Below are 18,771 nucleotides of genomic sequence, written 5' to 3' on the forward strand. Positions count from 1 at the left end.
ATGGCTTTCCAGCATCAGCGCACCTTCACAACCGCCAGGGCTATCTTCAGCAGCGTGGCCAAGTGTAATGAAGATGAAGAGATGCACCTGGGCTCGGGCGCTATAGACACCGGGCACTAGGGGGCGAACAAGGAGAAGAGGACGAAGAGAGAAATAGAACAGCCGGCCCAGGAACAGGTGCTGTCTCTGTCTCTTCCTTTACAATATATATATATATATATATATACAGGGTGTTTCAGCGAACATTTTCAAAATTTATTTAAAGTTGCCTGTGGCAGATAGCCCAATTCTAGTTAATGAGCTGGTCTACTCGCAGAGGCGGACATCACTGGCACAAAAAATTGAAATGCATAATCGACTAATTAACAAAAATTTACTAATTAAGGTTTTAAATATTTACCTGATGGCCCATGTTGCAATTTACAAATTGTAGCCATGGAGTTCGCGAGGCGGATCCACTTAGAATTATTTCTCAGGATGACACCAGTTTCGAGATATTAATTCTCGAACTTTGCGGAGAAATGCATTGGCGTTGCAGTTAATTTTGAGCTTCAATGCATGGAGTGACGTTTTGTTAAGAACCTAACTGGAACGCCAATGCATTTCTCCGCAACGTTCTGGAATTAATATCTCGAAACTGGTGTCATCCCGAGAATTCGTTTCAAGTGGATCCGCCTTGCGAACTCCACGGCTACAATTTGTAAATTGCAATATGGGCCATCAGGCAATTAGTTTAAAACTGAATTAGTGAATTTCCGTTAATTTTTGATTATGCATTTCAATTCTTTGTGCAAGTAATGTCCGCCTCTTCGAGTAGACAAGCTCATCAACTAGAATTGTGCTATTTGCCACAGGCAACCTTTAAGAATTTTTGAAAGTGTTCGCTGAAACACCCTGTATATATATAAGCCAAGCGTTATCACAGTATCCTGCAATGAAACAGGTCAAAGAATAGAAGCACGTAGGATAAAATTCACCGACGATTACGATACTCCCTAATGCGAATTTTAGTGAAGCTGTTTAGGTGTTTTCAATACGCGATAAATTGTGGCAAAGAATTTGATTCTGAACGACAGGGTCCTCTTGGCAGCAGTGCTGAGTCTCTGCTCGAGCAGCTCATTTAGCAGCAGCGGCAGACAAAGCATTTCCACCGGTTGGGTCGTTCAGTGCTCAGAAAGAAAGCTTGAACACGGGAATGCATGGCTCGTGCGGAGCACCTTCTCTAGCTGCGGCGGCGCAGGCGAACTAGCGCATGCGCAGTGGGCCCGAAGCCCACGCCAGCGCTTTGTTTACATATATGGTATCAGTGGACGTGCTCGCCGCATGCCTGGTCGCCGCCGTGGAGCGCGTCTCATGCAGCACTCCACTTTCCTCCGCACGCTTTCGTCATACTCCTCCTCATGCTTCAGCTGCACCCTCCTCCTCCGCTTTCCTGCTCGTGCTCTCTTCGCTCTCACTGTCTTTAATCCCCTGCAGCACTCCACGTTTGCTCTTTCAACCTTCGCTGTGCTCATTTACTCCAAGGGATGCTGATGCTCAACGCAGGAATGGGCGCCTAAGAGCTGCGCTCTAAAATACCAGGATTTTACTGAACACTTTGGCCAAGCACCGGCCTTCACTGTGACCGAGGCCAGTCCCCTGCCGAAATTTCAGTAACATCATGGTATATTTTCCTACGTGCTTTTATTCTTTGATATATATATATAGTGGTCCTTCGTCAGAGTGGTCCTCTGCTAGTACACTGTACCTCTGCTGAAGGCAGGACCACCTGCCAAAACGTTGGTAAAGTTATCTTTCGTATGTGCCGTACTATAGGGCCTTCCTACTTGATTAAATGTGATTCTAGCAATTTCTAGGTGACAGACGGTCTCATCACAAATCGAAGCAGAGTGGACCCTGTGGATAAGCAAATGGTGCCAAATCGAAGAAAAGGATCGTCATCTTGCGATTTGCAGTCCTTAGGGATGTGTAACCGCAACTTTTTTCCTAACATACACAGCCTGCTTTCTCTCCTGGCGACATTATCTGTGTCGACGTCGACCCTGGAACGGACTTACTCAACTTTGAGAATTCTGAAGAGCTATCTCCGGAATCGTATGAACCAGGCCAGATTGACCGGACTAGCACTGCTCAGCGTACATCGAGAAATTCAAGTGATCCCGGAACAGGTTCTCACAGACTTTTGCAAGTTGCCGAGAAGGAAGAACTTCCTCGTTTAAACTGTTCCCAATGTTTCAAGGGTCCATTACAAGCTAGCCCCAACTAGCCCAAGCTGCAACTTCTCAGCAAGCGGAATGTGCGAATAGTAACAAAAAGATCCGAGTGTCGGGCTACTTGTTTGTTTGCTTCTCAACATTCATATCTTTCTTGTATCGCGGTTACATTGTGTTATTATGTCAGGAGCCGTCGGTAAAAAAAGATTGGTATCTCATCAAAAAACAAAGAACCTTGCGAAACACTTAACATATATATGCACAAATAATGAGTCAGCGCTGCGCAACAAAGTGCAAAAAAAAATGTAATTATATCTACCATCACCACTTGCGATAAGTGTATGCATTCATCTACATAAAAATTGCAACTAGCATTCGGAACTGCCGCGAAAAAACACATTTCGCTGACTGTGGAAAACTATTTTGCTCACAGCTTCCAGCACGGTAGCGGCAGGGCAAACAGTTTCGTTCATGAAACACAGGCTGCAGTGTCCCCCGGCTTCGTTGGTGTTGAAACTATATAAATAATAAAAAAATGAAAGTCCAAACTTTTACCTCTTGCTTAACCAGAATTTAAGTTTAACACATCAAATTTTTTTTTTTTTACTTAGGTGCAACTAATTTAAAAGTACCGTATAATGATTATTAAGCGATGTGCTTGATTCACACACGGAAATAGGACAGTATAAATCTCAATACGGCAGCCACTCTACACGTCCCCCCCCCCCCCCCCCCCCCCCCGATAAATATTCCTGAGTACGGAACTGGTCATTCTGTTTTCGTGGCCACCTTTGTCCAAAATGACGGCGGCGTAATTACATTTGTCAGCAGGTAGAATGACAATGTGAGGATTTCTGCGAAGACTCTTCACAGCATTAGCTTGCTCTGGGGGGAGGGCAGTCGAGGCACGAAGCGGAAGCTTCGCAAGGATGCTTATAGCACGGGCATCCTTGTATATGTTACTCTAGGGCACGGGTGCGAGCTTCTTCCCGCCGGGGCGGTCGATGTGGTCGATGGCGCGTGCTCTACCGCACAGATCATCTTTATTTTGTCTGTGTAGGTAGTGAACAAAGCTTCCGTACGGGAGGCGAAACGTCTTGAATGTTTTTAAACCTTTTCATTTTTGGTCTGTGTTTCTGTTTTCCTTTTCATTATGCCTCCTCCCGACCAGATGAATTATCGTCGAACCATCGACGACACAGACCTTGCAGATAAGCTAATTGAATGCATCATATGCTAGTCGTTTTAAGACATCTACCAATTTGTTACACTCGACCATGGCATTATTTGTTCGCTTTGCGGCAAAGGGCCAGCACGTCCTGAATGTAAAACAGATAGTATTTTGTGGATATTTTGGCACGTGATGCTAGCATCCTTCTTCGCTGCTATCTTTCGGCCAGCAGATTAGCCAAACACAGCACGCACCTTTTCATTGCAAGTTCCAGTTTCCGATTTCCTCTTTTCGTGGTTTTTGGAACCACACCCTTGCTGTCCCTTGTAGATAAAATGGAATGTTCGCTAACATGACCATATCCTCCCATCGGTTATTCTTACTTGCGTTCGTAAATCGCCAACCAATCTTCAACGTCATCATCATCGGTCCCGCAGAACGTGCCTGGATCTCTTGGCTGGGCAAGGACAATCGCTGACGTTGCCACCGCGGCTGAGGCGAGAGCCGTCTCTTCCACCATTGTGGAGAAAACCAATAAGCTTCGGCCTCTGCGGAGCTCCGTAATTTTATCGAGTTCATATACCTCAACCGAAATTGTGACGGGGATAATAGTAGGCAAATGAAGATGTATTTACGAAATATATTGAGAGATAGCCAAGATGATGATGATGGCAACAACAACAAAAGCGCTTCGTTGATCGCCTTCATCGCCTTGCTGCCTTCTTCAACGTGCGGGAATGGCTTGTAACACCATTATACAAGGGATCATCATCATCACATGAGTCACCAGAAGCAGTGGGTGATAAACACAAAAGAGTCCGCGGCTGGTTGTAATTGACGGATTTTATTAAAGCACGGCAGCACCACTACCACGAATTGAGCCAGAAAGACGGCTATAAAATCCTATTATTACAAGCTTTCCGTTCTAGCTTCCTTGTTCTCTCTCTATTGTTCCTATTAACGGTGCCGTTATAGTTTACGCGACATTTTCTTTCTTTGTGACTAAGCCTAAACGCCGGGATGTGCGCGTGCAGCCAGACCCTAGCAAAGGAAAAGGACGAAGTGCTAGCTCGAGCTCGGCGGTCGGCAGGGGCCGCGATGGAACTCGACGAAGAACCCGCCCAGGACGTGCCCATGACCGAGGCGGCCCTGGAGCCCCCGACGCTACCTTCGCCCAGGAAGGGGTCGGACCTGCAGGTATGCGGCAACCGCGGGAGGAGAGCGCACGCGTGTGACCTTTATTCAGCTGTATGGGCACCCTGCGCAGAAGCTTTCTACTGTAGAATTACTGCATATGCTCCCATATACAGTAACTTTATTCTACAGTAGACTGGAGCGCCGAAACACACAGCCTAGCGGGCGGAGGAAGCGAAATTCGAGGTACGCGATCCAGATTCGCGATCATACTTTCGATCGCTTATCACTAGGTGAGAGTGGCCGAGACCGGCGAAAGGTAAACTATGCTGACCGTGCTGTGATCATAAAGGGGTGGTCCGGCGTTCCCAGCGTACATGGCAGTGGACGGCGAAGTCGTATACGTCACGCCGTCCGCCGCCAGCGTTGCCGAAAATTTGCCGCGTGAAACGTAGCTCTCAGCAGGGCGGCGATCAGCTGTGGCCGCAGCGCATGCGCAAAGGGACGCGGAGATCAAGCGCTTTATAGTTCAGCGGAGGCATAGTTTCCTACAATAATTAATAGAGGGAAGTCTGGCGCTGCAATCGTTCAGCCACCATGAGAATGATGGGAAGTACATGGATTTGTCTAATCTTCGTGCTTGTGAATCAGACGCACCTGTGACTTTGTTTATTATACTGCCACACCTTGCAACATGTGGGACATAATTAGAAAGCCGAAGACGCGTGCTAGTCCACACGCCATGCGCCGGCACCTGCTTTGACGGGCGCCAGCGAAGAGGCTGACGAAGTTATTCCGATCCACGCGCGGGTGCTTGAGCTTTGCGTTTGTTCAGCTGGCGGTCAGAGACTCGACGCTCAACGCCTCAACGCTTCAGGTCGCCTATTCTCCTAGAACGTGACATTTATGGTGGAGGTGCTGGGTAGCCCTCGACCTATGCAGCAGACTGTTGTGTCGTGCGACCCCTGCTGACATGCTGGAACACCGGTGCGGTGGGGGTCTCTATTCGTGCCACTGGGTGGAGCTGGGTCTCTCCCATGTCTAAAGCCCCACTTTACCCATGCCTAGGGTGCCTCGATGCCAGCGCAGGCATCGAGGAACCCTACCCATGCCTCTTTGCTACCACCAACCCGGCGTGGCCATGCCGATCATGTGACCCGTGCCTCGTTGACCAATAGCGTGTATTCCCCCACCATAAAACCACCTGCAATAAACGCGGGAGAGCAGTCTCCCGTCAGTCTCGTCGAAGCTTGTGAGCGTGTCGTCACTTTACGCGCCCTCCCGGCGTTCGGCCTCTCCGTCGGCCCGACGCGGGTTACGCCGCGTTCCTGCCCTACACAACACATGGCGACGAGGTGAAAAGGTCTACTACTGCTGCGGGCAATACTTCCGACCCTTGCCACTGCTACGGCACTACTACTTCAGATTACACTACTACTGCTTCGGACGCCAGGGACTTTGCTGCTACTGAGACGGATCCCTGTTCTACGTGTGCTATTGATGCTGCGACGCGTCCAGATTGCTGCCCATGCTGTCTATGGGAAAATCCCCTGCTATATACTGCTGAGACGACTGACATTGCGGACCTCGGATGCTACTACGGAGACGCGCTCCTGCTTCCAGCGACCACTTCTTCGGTCTCGGAACGGCTCAGACGCTAGCCGGGCGCTGACCGTGCTTCGAACGCTGCTGCTGCGACGCGTCCACTGCGTCCACGGACCCCAGGTGTGCCTCCGATGCAACGCTACTGCTGATAACCGGGTGTGTGCTTTCTATTACTGCTTCGGGCCGCGGACGCTGAGCGCTACAGCGCATTTTCATGAAGTACTGAACCCGGAACACATGGCGGCCCTTTTTGCCAACCTTCCTCCATTTCTCGACGTGCCCGGCACGCCTCCTATTCTGTGGCATAGATGAAAAAAAAAAATTTCCAGATACACTTGAAGGGCGGCCGGCGGAAGCGGCTGGGAGGACGAAAGACGCGCGTCAGCACTTATCTGCGTGCTCGGTATCGAGGGCCAGCGCAAATACTTCGCCGCGCAGGAGCAGCTCGAAGCACAAGGCGTCCAAAATGCACCATGCACAAGCAGCACACCGGCAACGTTGGGCCCCGGAGCGGTGTCGACCACGGAAGCGGCGGCGACGACGGAGTTAGACACGTTGCTACAATTCCTGGACAGGCTCTTTGCCGAGACGACGAACGTGCTAGCCGACCGGCACCTGTCCACGAGTCGCGAACAACTACCCGGCAAACCTTCCTCGAATTTGTCGCAGCCCTCAAGGAGAAAGTCCTCTCGTGCAAGTTTGGCGCCACTTACGACAACAGAGTACGGGACCAAATAATTCACGGGGTTGCCAACGCACAGGTACGGACCAAACTTCTGTCGTACGGAGAAGCCCTTACGCTGCAGAAAGCAGAAGTTGGACGCGACTTGGAGGCGCTCAACAAAGCCAACGCGGCATTCGGAGAGAATGAACGGTTACTCGGCTCGCTCGCCGGTGACGGCGGTAGCGTCCAGCGCGTCGCACGTGGCTTCGCAGCAGCAGCACAGAATGGCGGCTCGGCTGCTTCGGCAGCCCCGCACGCGACTCAACATGGCGGCGGCTTCCTCCCCAACGCGGATTGCCGCGTCCAAGATGGCTACGCGGGCTCGTCAGCGCGCCTCCAGGACGGCGTTCGTGAACAAGAGGGTCAACCTGCTTCCAAACCTCACATCGGCCCTTGTTTTCGCTGCGGCAAGTTAGGGCATTTGGCGAATTCCAGAAATTGTCCGGCCAAAAACAAAACTTGCCAATTTTGCCGCATCAAGGGGCATTTCGCGGCAGTCTGCCGTAAACGACAAGCGTCGGTGCAGAAAGTTAGTTACCGCCGTCCAAGACGCTGCCTCCGGCACTGCCACAGTGCTATCCGTCCAAGCTGCGCCGACTAGCCCAATGGACTTACGCATCCCTGTCGTCGTCGGAGGACATAGCCATATGTCATTGTTGGTGGACACCGGAGCCACTGCATCGTTAATGACCAAGAAGGACTTCGACATGCTTTTCGCTTCGAAGCACCGACTGCTCCAAACGTCCATCCAACTAGAGAATTTTTCGAAGTACCGCATACCGGTCCTGGGCTATTTCCGCACAGACTTGCAGCACCATGGCAAGCAGGCCTTTGTCACCTTCTACGTGACAGCACACGACACTTCACTGCTGGGGCTCGACGCCATCCAGCAGTTGGGACTCCTGATCGACGGCGCAACGCTAACGTGTCGTCTGGCTACACCCGTTTCCTGGCAGCTTCCTGCAGGTGTGCCTTCCGGGGTTCGAGCACCTGTTCGACGGGGAGCTGGGACTTGTCGAGGACTACGTCCACCGGGTCAAGAGGCGGCCGGACATCGTACCAGTGTCCGCCAAGCTGCGTCGCCTGCCTCTGGCGCTCCGGCAACAAGTCGCCAGCGAGCTGCGTCGACTCGAGGATAACGACGTCATCGAGCGAGTGTCGGCATCCGAATGGGTGTCGCCACTCGTGGTCGTCCGTAATAAAAACGGGGACATGCGCCTCTGCGTAGATCTGAGAGAACCGAACAAGGCCATCGTCATCGACGGGTTCCCACAGCCCCATGTGGATGAACTGCTTCAAATGTTAAATGGATGCAATTCCTCCCAGGGAGGGACGATGTTGTGTCGTGCGACCCCTGGTGACATGCTGGAACACCGGTGCGGTGGGGGTCTCTATTCGTGCCACTGGGTGAAGCTGGGTCTCTCCCATGCCTCTTTGCTACCACCAACCCGCCGTGGCCATGCCGATCATGTGGCCCGTGCCTCGCTGACCAATAGCGGGTATTCCCCCACCATAAAACCACCTGCAATAAACGCGGGAGAGCAGTCTACCGTCAGTCTCGTCGAAGCTTGTCTGCGTGTCGTCACTTTACGCGCCCTCCCGGCGTTCGGCCTCTCCGTCGGCCCGACGCGGGTTACGCCGCGTTCCTGCCCTACACAACACAGACCCCTCCTAGCAGCAAGAACGTCAGCGCCATACCGGAACTTACACCAGTGCACCGTGCCAGCCGGAGAATTCGGTGACTGGCCCCTGAGATTGTGCCGTCAACCAGGAGCACAATGGCTGCGGTGGAAGGTACGGCGACAGTACCAACTCATTTAACGTTGCAGAGCCCGCGAGTGCCACGTTCCTTCACGGCGACCTTTATGAAGAGGTGGAAGACTGGCTGGACGACTTTGAACGAGTAGCAGATTGCAACGAGTGGGACGACCGAGCGAAATTAAAGAATGCGTATTTCAGCTTCGAGGACGGTGCTCGCACCTGGTTCCAGAACCGCGAAAGAGGCCGACATCATGGCGTGAGTTACGTCGGCGGCTCTTGGACGCGTACTCTAGCCCCGATCGCCGAGAGCGAGCAGAGCGGGCCCTCCAATCGCGTGCTCAGATGCCCAATGAAAGTGTTCTGATGTACGTTGAAGACATGACACGTCTCTTCAGGCGAGCCGACCCTAGCATGCCGGAAGACAAGAAGCTCCGTCATTTGATGCGGAGTGTCAAAGAACAGCTCTTCGGTGGGTTTGTTCGTAACCCGCCGAGGACGGTTACCGAGTTCCTCACAGAAGCCGTTGCTATGGAAAAGGCGCTGCAGCAGCGGTCGAACCAGTATGACCGGCAAGTGAATGCTGCTTCGACAACCATCGGTCTGGGAGCCTTCGCGACTGACATTGAAGTGCTCCGCGAGCTAATACGATCCGTAGTCCGCGACGAGCTGCAACAGCTGCATCGGGCGCAGCAGCCTACGGTCAACTGCATCGCTGACATCGTGCGTGACGAAGTGCACCATGCACTCGGGGTACCTCAACCTCGCCCCGAAAGAACACCCCAGGCGAGTGAATTTCGGCGCACGACATACGCTGACGCGTTGAGGCGCAGTCTCCCTACATCGGCAACATCCCCACTCGCGGCGACCGATTTCCAGCGTGAGACGTATGGAGACACACTGAGCCGCTCCATCCCTGCATCAGCTCCGCTAAGTCCCGTTGCCCTCCACTCGGCACAGGCGGTACCTTACTTTCCCGACAACCGCCCTGTCACACGTAAATCAGACATTTGGCGTACTCCCGACCGACGACCGCTTTGTTATCATTGTGGTGAGGCCGGTCACGTATACCGAGAGTGCCACTACCGCCAACTTGGACTGCAGGGTTACGCTGCCAATTCACCTCGACCCCGCTTCGGACAGAGGCCGCCCGAAATTGAAGCGTTCATCGCCCAGCAGCGCGCGCCTCAGTCACCAAGACGCCAGTCGCGATCGCCATCACCGCGGCGATCCTATCCAAGTCGCGAAGGTACGTCGAGGATGACGCAGGGACGGTCTCCGAGCCCTCGCCTGGAAAACTGACGTCAGCGACCTACCGAGGCGAGGCCGCTGATGCGCGACGTGCTGAAGACCTCCAAGCGACGCGACCTCGACCCGACGGAGATTCGACGACGCCTGTACCCAGACATTTGGACCTCCAAGCGACGCGACCGCGACCTGACGGAGATTTGACGATGCCTGTACCTCAGCCTGCAGACAAGTTCGCGATGAACATACCTGTGCTCGTCGACGGGAGAAATGTCAGTGCGCTAGTCGACACCGGCGCCGATTACTCAATAATTAGCGTGAAATTGGCGAGCCTTCTCAAGAAAGTTATTATGCCTTGGACTGGGACGCAAGTTCGTACAGCTGGCGGACACGTTATCGCACCGCTTGGCGTGAGCACCGCTAGGATACGAATCCGAAATTGCACGTTTCTCGCTAGCTGCATTGTCCTGCGTGAATGTTCCCGTGATTTAATTCTTGGAATGGATTTTCTCCGGGAATATGGTGCCATCATCGACCTCAGGAAGCGTTACATCACTTTCTCTGCGGGGAACGCTACGGCACAAGATGATGCCTGCCGCCATAGAGCCGGACTTCGCGTTTCCGCCGACAGCGTAACTATACCGCCTCGTTCCAGCGTTATGGTTCAGGTGATATCTGAAGGGGCGCGCAACAGTCAAGTCCTAGCAGAAGGCAACATGTCCCTTTTGCTGAACCTCGGAATTTGCGCGGCATGAGGCATTATTGACCTTCGAGATGGCCGGGCTGAAATATTGCTCACAAATTTTACCAATGAGCATCGACACCTTTGTCGCGGCACTGCCATGGCCTACGTTGAAGCCTTGGAGGACGTGATTGAGTGTTTCGCTTCTGAAGAAACCGACGCCGATGAAGCCTCACTCGCAGGCATTGACATCAATAACGAGCTGCTGCAGGAGAAAAAGAAGGCACTGCGACAACTATTATCGGAATTCAAGGCATGCTTTGCGTCTTCCTCTAAAGTTAGTCAAACGCCAATCGCGCAACACAGAATAATCACCTACGACGATGCGCGTCCTATCCACCAGCAGCCGCATCGTGTCTCGCAAAAAGAACGCGAGGCAATCAAAGCACAAGGAAATGATTGACGATGGCGTCATCCAGCCTTCAAGCAGTCCGTGGTCTTCACCGGTCGTACTCGTCAAGAAGAAGGATGGCACGCTTCGCTTTTGTGTTGATTACCGAAAGCTCAACAACGTCACAAAAAAGACGTTTACCCGTTGCCGCGCATCGATGATCGTCGTTGCCGCGCACCGGCTACGACGAGCGAAGTACTTTTCATCTCTTGATTTAAAAAGCGGCTATTGGCAGATTGAGGTCGACGAGCGGGACTGTGAAAAAACTGCCTTTGTCACTCCGGACGGTCTTTACGAGTTCCGGGTGCTTCCGTTCGGTCTTTGCTCTGCTCCAGCAACTTTCCAACGGATTATGGACACTGTGCTGGCCGACCTGAAGTCGTAAAGCTGCCCCGTCTATCTAGATGATGTCGTTTTTTCAGCCAGTTTTTCTGAGCATCTTATCCGACTACGTCAGGTACCAAGAGCTGAAGTTTCTCGGTCATGTCGTCAGCGCGAATGGCGTCCGTCCTGATCCCGACAAAGCTGCTGCTGTGGCCGCTTTTCCAACCCCTACCGATAAGAGAAGTGTCCGGCGCTTCCTGGGTCTGTGTGCGCACTATCGGCGCTTTATCAGTAATTTTTCAAATGTTGCTGAACCGCTTACCCGTCTCACAAGAAATGATATGCCGTTCACTTGGAGCGCTCACCAAGAAGCCGCTTTCACCAAGCTCCGACACCGCTTGGCTTCACCGCCCGTTCTTGGACACTTTGACGAACAGGCCGAGACTGAAATTCATACCGACGCCAGTAACATTGGCTTGGGTGCGGTACTCGTACAACGGCAGGAGGGCGTTGAAAGAGTTATCGCTTTCGCAAGTCGCACTCTATCGCGCCCGGAGTCCAACTACACCAATACGGAGAAAGAGTGCCTTGCACTTGCAGTCATATGGGCTCTTGCAAAGTTTTGGCCTTACCTTTACGGCCGCCCATTCAAGGTCGTGACAGATCACCACTCGTTGTGCTGGCTGGCAAACTTGAGGGATCCTTCTGGACGACTGGCACGGTGGAGCCTACGCCTGCAGGAATACGATGTGACCATCGCATACAAGTCCGGGCGCACGCACGAAAACGCCGACACATTGTCGCGCGCGCCTGTCGAATCTCCTGATAACGACATTGAGGATGACAGCGCTTTCCTTGGGGCTGTAAGTGTGACAGATTTGTTCAACTGCAGTGCGCAGATGAGGAGTTACGGCCTATTATCGAACATCTAGAAGGCCGCAACGCCACTCTGCCCCGACAATTAGCTCGCGGACTGTCGTCCTTTTGTTTACGACAGGGCGTACTGTACAAGGACTCCCCTGCCAGCCACAAAACCTGCCTTTTAGGTCGTGCCAGCAGAGCTTCGTGCCGAAATTCTGTTCGCCTGCCACGATGAACCTCCGTCTGGCTACCTAGGCTACACCAGAACCCTTGCTAGAGTGCGCAAATCGTACTATTGGCCGAAACTCGCCACTTTCGTTAAACGGTATGTCCAAGCCTGTCGTGAGTGCCAGCGCCGGAAGTCGCCAGCTGTCTCTTGGGCCCGTTTCCTCGTTCATCTTCGAGAAACAAGTTTATAATCATCGCCACAGATTATTTGACGCGCTATGCTGAAGCAAATGCTCTGCCTCGAGGCACTGCTTCCGAGGTTGCGCAATTTTTTGTAAACAACATTGTACTTCGTCATGGCGCCCCATCGTGCGTCATTACCGACCGAGGAACGGCATTTACGGCACGGCTCATTGAAGACGCTTTCCTATTAAGTTACACGACGCATCGAAAGACGACTGCCTAATCACCCGCAGACAAATGGCCTGACCGAAAGGCTCAACAAAACTGAATGACATGCTTTCTATGTACGTAGACGTTCAGCAGAAAACGTGGGATGAAGTACTTCCCTACGTAACGTTTGCGTACAACACCGCGACGCAAGAGACCACCCGCTTCACGCCGTTCTACCTTGTTTACGGTCGTGAAGTTCAGACCATGCTTGAAGCAATGCTTCCATGCGACACCTTTGATGGTCTTGACCAAGACGCCGAGCTCTTCGTGCAGCGAGCCGATGAAGCACGCCAACTGGCTCGCACGAACATCAAGAAACAGCAGTGCATCGACACACGCCACTACAACCTCCGCCATCGCCAAGTTGAGTACCAACCAGGAGATCGGGTTCTGGTCTGGACTCCTGTCCGCTGCAAAGGCCTATCCGAGAAACTTCTCAGCCGGTACTTCGGACCTTATAAAGTGCTGTGGCGAGTGAGTGACGTCAACTACCAGGTTCTTCCTGACGGCAGCCAACCAACACGACGTCAAAAGACACTACCCGAGATTGTGCACGTTGTGCGGCTGAAACCGTACCGCACTCCATAACCACCATAGTTTGTGGACAATGTCATTCCTTTTGTTATTTATTTTTGTCGTGGACAATCATTGCCTCAGTGACATTGCCCTGCGTTCTATGACTGCGCGTCAGGAAGCGTTCGTGCGTGCATGTGCCTTCCACGCGTGTACTTCTACGTTCGCCCTGTAGTGTGTGTGCTTTTAGCATCGAGTCGATGCTCTTCCGAGGAGGGAGAATAATGCCACACCTTGCAACATGTGGGACATAATTAGAAAGCCGAAGACGCGCGCTAGTCCACGCGCCATGCGCCGGCACCTGCTTTGACGGGCGCCAGCGAAGAGGCAGACGAAGTTACTCCGATCCACGCGCAGGTGCTTGAGCTTTGCGTTTGTTCAGCTGGCGGTCAGAGACTCGACGCTCAACGCCTCAACGCTTCAGGTCGCCTGTTCTCCTAGAACTGTGACAATACGCTTTATCTGCCTTCAATGTCCTAAATTTCAGAGAGGAGGAGGGAGGAAAGAGAAAGGCAGAAGGCAAGGAGGTTAACCAGAATAACGTCCGGTTGGCTACCCTACACCGGGAAATGGGAAAGGGGAACACAGATGACGGAGAGTTTGAGTTTCCTCGTAACAGAATTAAGTTTTCTCGTACATTCAAATAGAGTCCGACGCTATCATATCTGTAGGCTGTATGAAGTCGTACTTTACAATTTTTCTGATGGATGTCTTACTTTGAGAAATTCAATTTTGTTCACTAACGATCTGCGCCGCCGCGACGGAGGCGCGCGGTCTGGGGCGGAAGGGAGGCCGCCTAAGCCTGTTCCACATAAGCGATTGAGCGAATGGAGCGAACAAAAGCGGCGTTACAGTGCCTAGACACTGTAGCGGCGTGGCGCCGCGAAGCTTTTCGCGAGGTTTCGTTTCGCATGCATTGCCACCGCGCATTTTCCACCGCTACGGTACCACCGCTGCGAATATCGTCCTATGCGCAGGCTTTCCCGCACTAGTCCTCCACTGGTCACGTGGCGAGGCGGGCCGTCATTGGTTCGGAAGCAGTGCTGCCGCGCTGCCACCGCGATGAAATTCCAACTTGCCCGAACCTCGCTGCTCCAGTGGCTAGTGCGCCGCCGCAGCTCGAAACAGGTTTGTGCGCCGCGGCGGTAGGAATAACCTAACCTAACCCCGTCCATGCGTACTAAAGAAAATAAGAATAAAAAGCAAAAGAAGTAAGCGCGAAAAAAAAAAAAAGACAAGTTCTGCCGTTTCAAATAGGATAACAGCGCCCAGAGAGCAGTTAGGGAGTGCAAAGAACCTCTCCCCATTGCAGCTCCCGTAGACAGTAGCGCCAGAACTCATAATTGTATGAAACTCTATGGGTGAAGGCGCAAACTCGCTAAACTTCAGTGATTCGAAGCGTTGATCTAGAGTGTAGGCCAGCATGCGGCCAGCCAAGCTAGTGCGCGATGCGCTCGAGCAGCTCTCGCGCCGGCCGCGTCAAAGTGCTCCGAACGCCGTCTGTCACGATGACGGCTCCATGACACATGACTGCACAGCGTCCACTTCTCGCCGACGCAGCTTAACCGCGTCACTGCGCCGCGCGTGGTGCGCGACCGGGCTAATTCCGGACGGTATTCGAGACTACGCCGGATTCGGGACTAATGCCCGATATGTCTACTAAACATCGGGCCCCTCGGTTTCCTTTCTTTTCGGTCATTACATAGCGAGGGTCTCGAATGCGGCAGCTTTAATGCCTTCAGGCAGCATGTGTGCTTATTGCCTTCACCCCCAAAAAGTTAACGTAGACGTGACGTGATGCCCGCGGCAGAAATGATGTTCTATATCCGCCAACAAGGCCGTGAGTGGTAGCGCTGGCTAACACTCCCAGGGTTGGGTTAGTTCTAGTAGATAAATGGAAACAGGGCCGCTCGATGAAACGCACGAGGTGCGGCCTGCCACATCGCGCGGCGAAGCATGGGCGGAGCTGTGAAGCGAAAGTTGACATTTGCCGCCACTTTTTAAAGGGTGGCGCTACTGCTGCGGGACTGCTCTCCCTCCGGGAAGGCGTCGCGGGAGAGATTTCGCGTCTCGCTTGCTTCCCTTTTGTCCGCACACGTGGTAGTATAAATGTGTCGAGGTCCTTGTCGTGTTGCATGTGGCACAATCCCGCGCAACTGTTGCGTGCTACTATTACGCAAGAAAAGAACCATTAATCCGCTATACTGAGTTTCCGAGCGACGTAGAACGCCATAAAGCACGGCTGTAAAACATTTCTCGACGGGGACAAGTGGCAAAGGAAGCAATATTTAGGAGCCGAGGGACACGTTTTTAATTGGTGTGTTCGCTTCACTTCACTGACGGCCAGACCGAGGAACTGTGTAAGGTGTTTCTAAGCAAATTGTTACAGCCGCTACTGGCGAACTGGACCGGGGACCTGAATGCAAGTGTGGAGCGGTTAAAACTCCCCTACAAGTCACGGAAGGTAGTACTATTTTAAAGCTCTTGAACGAGGCATTTTCCCGTGGCTTCACTTCGTGTAAATAAAGAAAATAACATTTGGCACAGCCTCCCTCGATCTTTTTTTTTTTCTTTTTACCATTGCAATTGCTGTATTCACGCTGAAAAACTTTTTTTTTCACTGCATCGTCTTTACATAAATATGCCACACGCCGGCAATGTGGCTGAATGTACAATCCGTTATAAATTGCTACCTACCCCATTTTTCTAGAAAGGTGAAACTAAAGAAATATTGCATGAAATAGTTATACCTATGTCAATAATGCACGCATTTGTAAGAAGTTTCATTTAACGTTTTTCATTTATTGCGATAGCAGTTATATGGACACTCCAAAGCAGATTTCTGCCGTCGCCGTCGCCGTGATGTTCCGTATGACGTCAATGGAGATGAAATCGTCGCCGCGCGCCGAACGCTGTATATGTGCGAGTGAAAGGGTTCACGCGGAGTGAACCCACGGCGGAGAACAAACGCGCGTTCTGCGCCGTGCTCCCTTAAGGGCTGCAGAAGTAGGCGTCTCTTTCCTCCTTTACAATCACCATATATGTAAAGCAAACCCGCCTTCTTCCGACGCGCGAAAGGCCGTGGGGGAAGGGGCGGGGAGGGAAGGGAGGCGATGTTTAGCTGCGGCTCCAAGTGCCTATTTATATAAAAACGTTGTAAGGCGAGAAGGTGGTAAAGACTTCCGACGCTGCTCGACGAGTGATGATGATAAGTGGTTCTTGAGGGAAAAGGGAAAGGTTGGCGCTATCATCGACGAGTGTCCCGTTCTGATGTCGTCGAAAACCTCCGAGCCGCCCCCAGAGGCTCCAGCAACAGTCACCAACGCCGCACGCGTTTTGTGCGAACACGGGCAAAACGCCGACGGCGTCGACAACAGTTCTGCGTGTTGCCGGTGCTGCTGCATGTCCAAGTTTATACAGCTGATAAAGCTACTATCATTACTCCGTATAGCTCTCTACAAATTTGCTATCGCAATTGATGCTCGCCTTTCGGGTGAAACTGCGACAACTTTTTTTTTAACCAGCAAACAAGCACGTCCAGCGAGGCAAGTAAATAAGCACACTCAACAAAAGCGTCCACTGTATCAGCAGTACTGCCTCTCAATAAAGAACTCGCCAGTTATCTTGAACGATGGTCATAAGGCTCGAAACCAGCGGCATAAGTGCGCCGTCCTGGCCTATGTGAGCCTATTAGCGGCCCAATACCGAATCCTGGGTATATTGATATCCTTACAGGCAGCGTTGATATTTTATTTTATATTTTGGAAACAAAACAACTCTCGCGTCAATAAAATGTAAACGCGAAGCGCGGCCGCTGTGCGAAGCATGCGGACGGCGCCAAAGCAACGCTCCCATCCGTGCGCCTGTCCCTAGGGTGCCTCGATGCCAGCGCCGCGGCACCCTACCTGTCCCGGAGTAGTGGCGCCGCTGCGGTGGCGCAGAGAACTAGGCGCCTCGCACCGGTTTCGGGCGACGTGGCAGGCCGCACCTCGTGCGTTTAATCGAGCGGCCGTGATGGAAATACCTCAGAAAGTGGATGGGATAACGGCGTCGCGGTAGCTCAATATGTAAAAGCATTGCATGCGTAATGCGAAGACGTGGGTTCGTATCCCATCTGCGGCCAGTTGTTTTTATTGCGATAGCAATTATATGGATACTCGAGGCAAATTTTTGCCGTCGCCGTGATGTTCCGTATAAAGTACAAGGGCGATAACACCTTCGCCGAGCGCCATATGCTGTTTGTGCGACTGGAAGCGTGCGAGGGTGAGTCGACGACCGCGGCTCAATCTCGCGCGCGCAATGGAGGAAAGTGGGCAAGAAGCGCGCCGTCTACCGTCACGCGTATGGTACTGGGGGGAGGGCAGAGAGGGCGGGGCGGGGGCGCTGTACATCGCCAGCAACTGCTTATGTGGTCGCGCGGGCGCGGACCACATAAAAAGCCATCTGCTTTCGGGGCACAGCCTAGGTGGGCCGACGGCTCGTAGTTCTGTGTGGCTCTGTGTTCTCGCCGCTCAGTTCGCGTTGAAGCGATAGACAGCCCGAAGACTTCGCTCGCTGCTGCTGCCGCACTTCCTCACGCCAGCGTTTTGACGGCGAACGTCCGCGGTCATCGAGTGTGATGTGTTCACGTCTGCGTGTGCGCGCTGACACCATGCTTGTTAATTTAGTTAGTAAGCGAATGTTTACTAGTTTATACGGCCGATAAAGCTATTATCTTTACTTGGTATGGCTGGTTACTAATTTGCTATCGCAATCGATGCTTCACCTTTCGGGTGAAATTTCGTCTTTTTTCATCGACTTTCATTTCCCTTTACTTATCATTTCTTTAATTACATGAAGAATTGCACGTAATTTCCGCTATGCTGTCCTTGGTGTCATTGTTTGTTGGCTTCTTATGATATGACAATATATATATATATATATATATATATATATATATATATATATATATATATAGGGTGTTTCATTTTAGCTGCACCAAAATTTTAAAAATTGCCTGTGGCAGATAGCACAATTATAATCCTTCATCTAAACTACTCGATGAGGCGGCCATTACTTCCACGAGAAATCAAAACGCCTAATTGAGTAATTAGCATATTTACGCTAGTTAACTTTTTAATTAATGATTTTACGGCACATCTTTCAATCTACGAATTATAGCCGCTGAGTTCGCAAGGCGTATCCACTTGGAACGAATTCTCAGGACTAAACCAGTTTCGAGATATTAATGTTTAACGTGTCCGACGAAATGTATGGGCGTTCCAGTTAACTTTTTGAGGAAAACGCTGTTTTGTGCATTGAAGCACAAAGTTAACTGGAACGCCCATGCATTTCGTCGGACACTTTGAAAGTTATTATCCCGAATTGGTTCAGTCCTGAGAATTCGTTCCAAGTGGATACGCCTTG

General features: G+C 51.9%; 1 protein-coding gene across 1 annotated transcript in view; it reads left to right on the plus strand.

Annotated features, from left to right (window-relative positions):
- The first annotated feature begins 4,437 nt into the window (after window positions 1–4,437).
- The window catches only part of LOC119445462 (uncharacterized protein T19C3.4), a 31,674-nt gene continuing 17,340 nt past the window's right edge, over window positions 4,438–18,771 (plus strand). The window contains exon 1 of the mRNA XM_037709742.2: window positions 4,438–4,581. Within this exon, the coding sequence (XP_037565670.1) occupies window positions 4,483–4,581 (99 nt within the window). The 5' untranslated portion in view covers window positions 4,438–4,482. The remainder of the gene's footprint in view (window positions 4,582–18,771) is intronic.

Source organism: Dermacentor silvarum, chromosome 3, assembly GCF_013339745.2.
Source record: "Dermacentor silvarum isolate Dsil-2018 chromosome 3, BIME_Dsil_1.4, whole genome shotgun sequence".
Lineage (NCBI taxonomy): Eukaryota > Metazoa > Arthropoda > Arachnida > Ixodida > Ixodidae > Dermacentor > Dermacentor silvarum.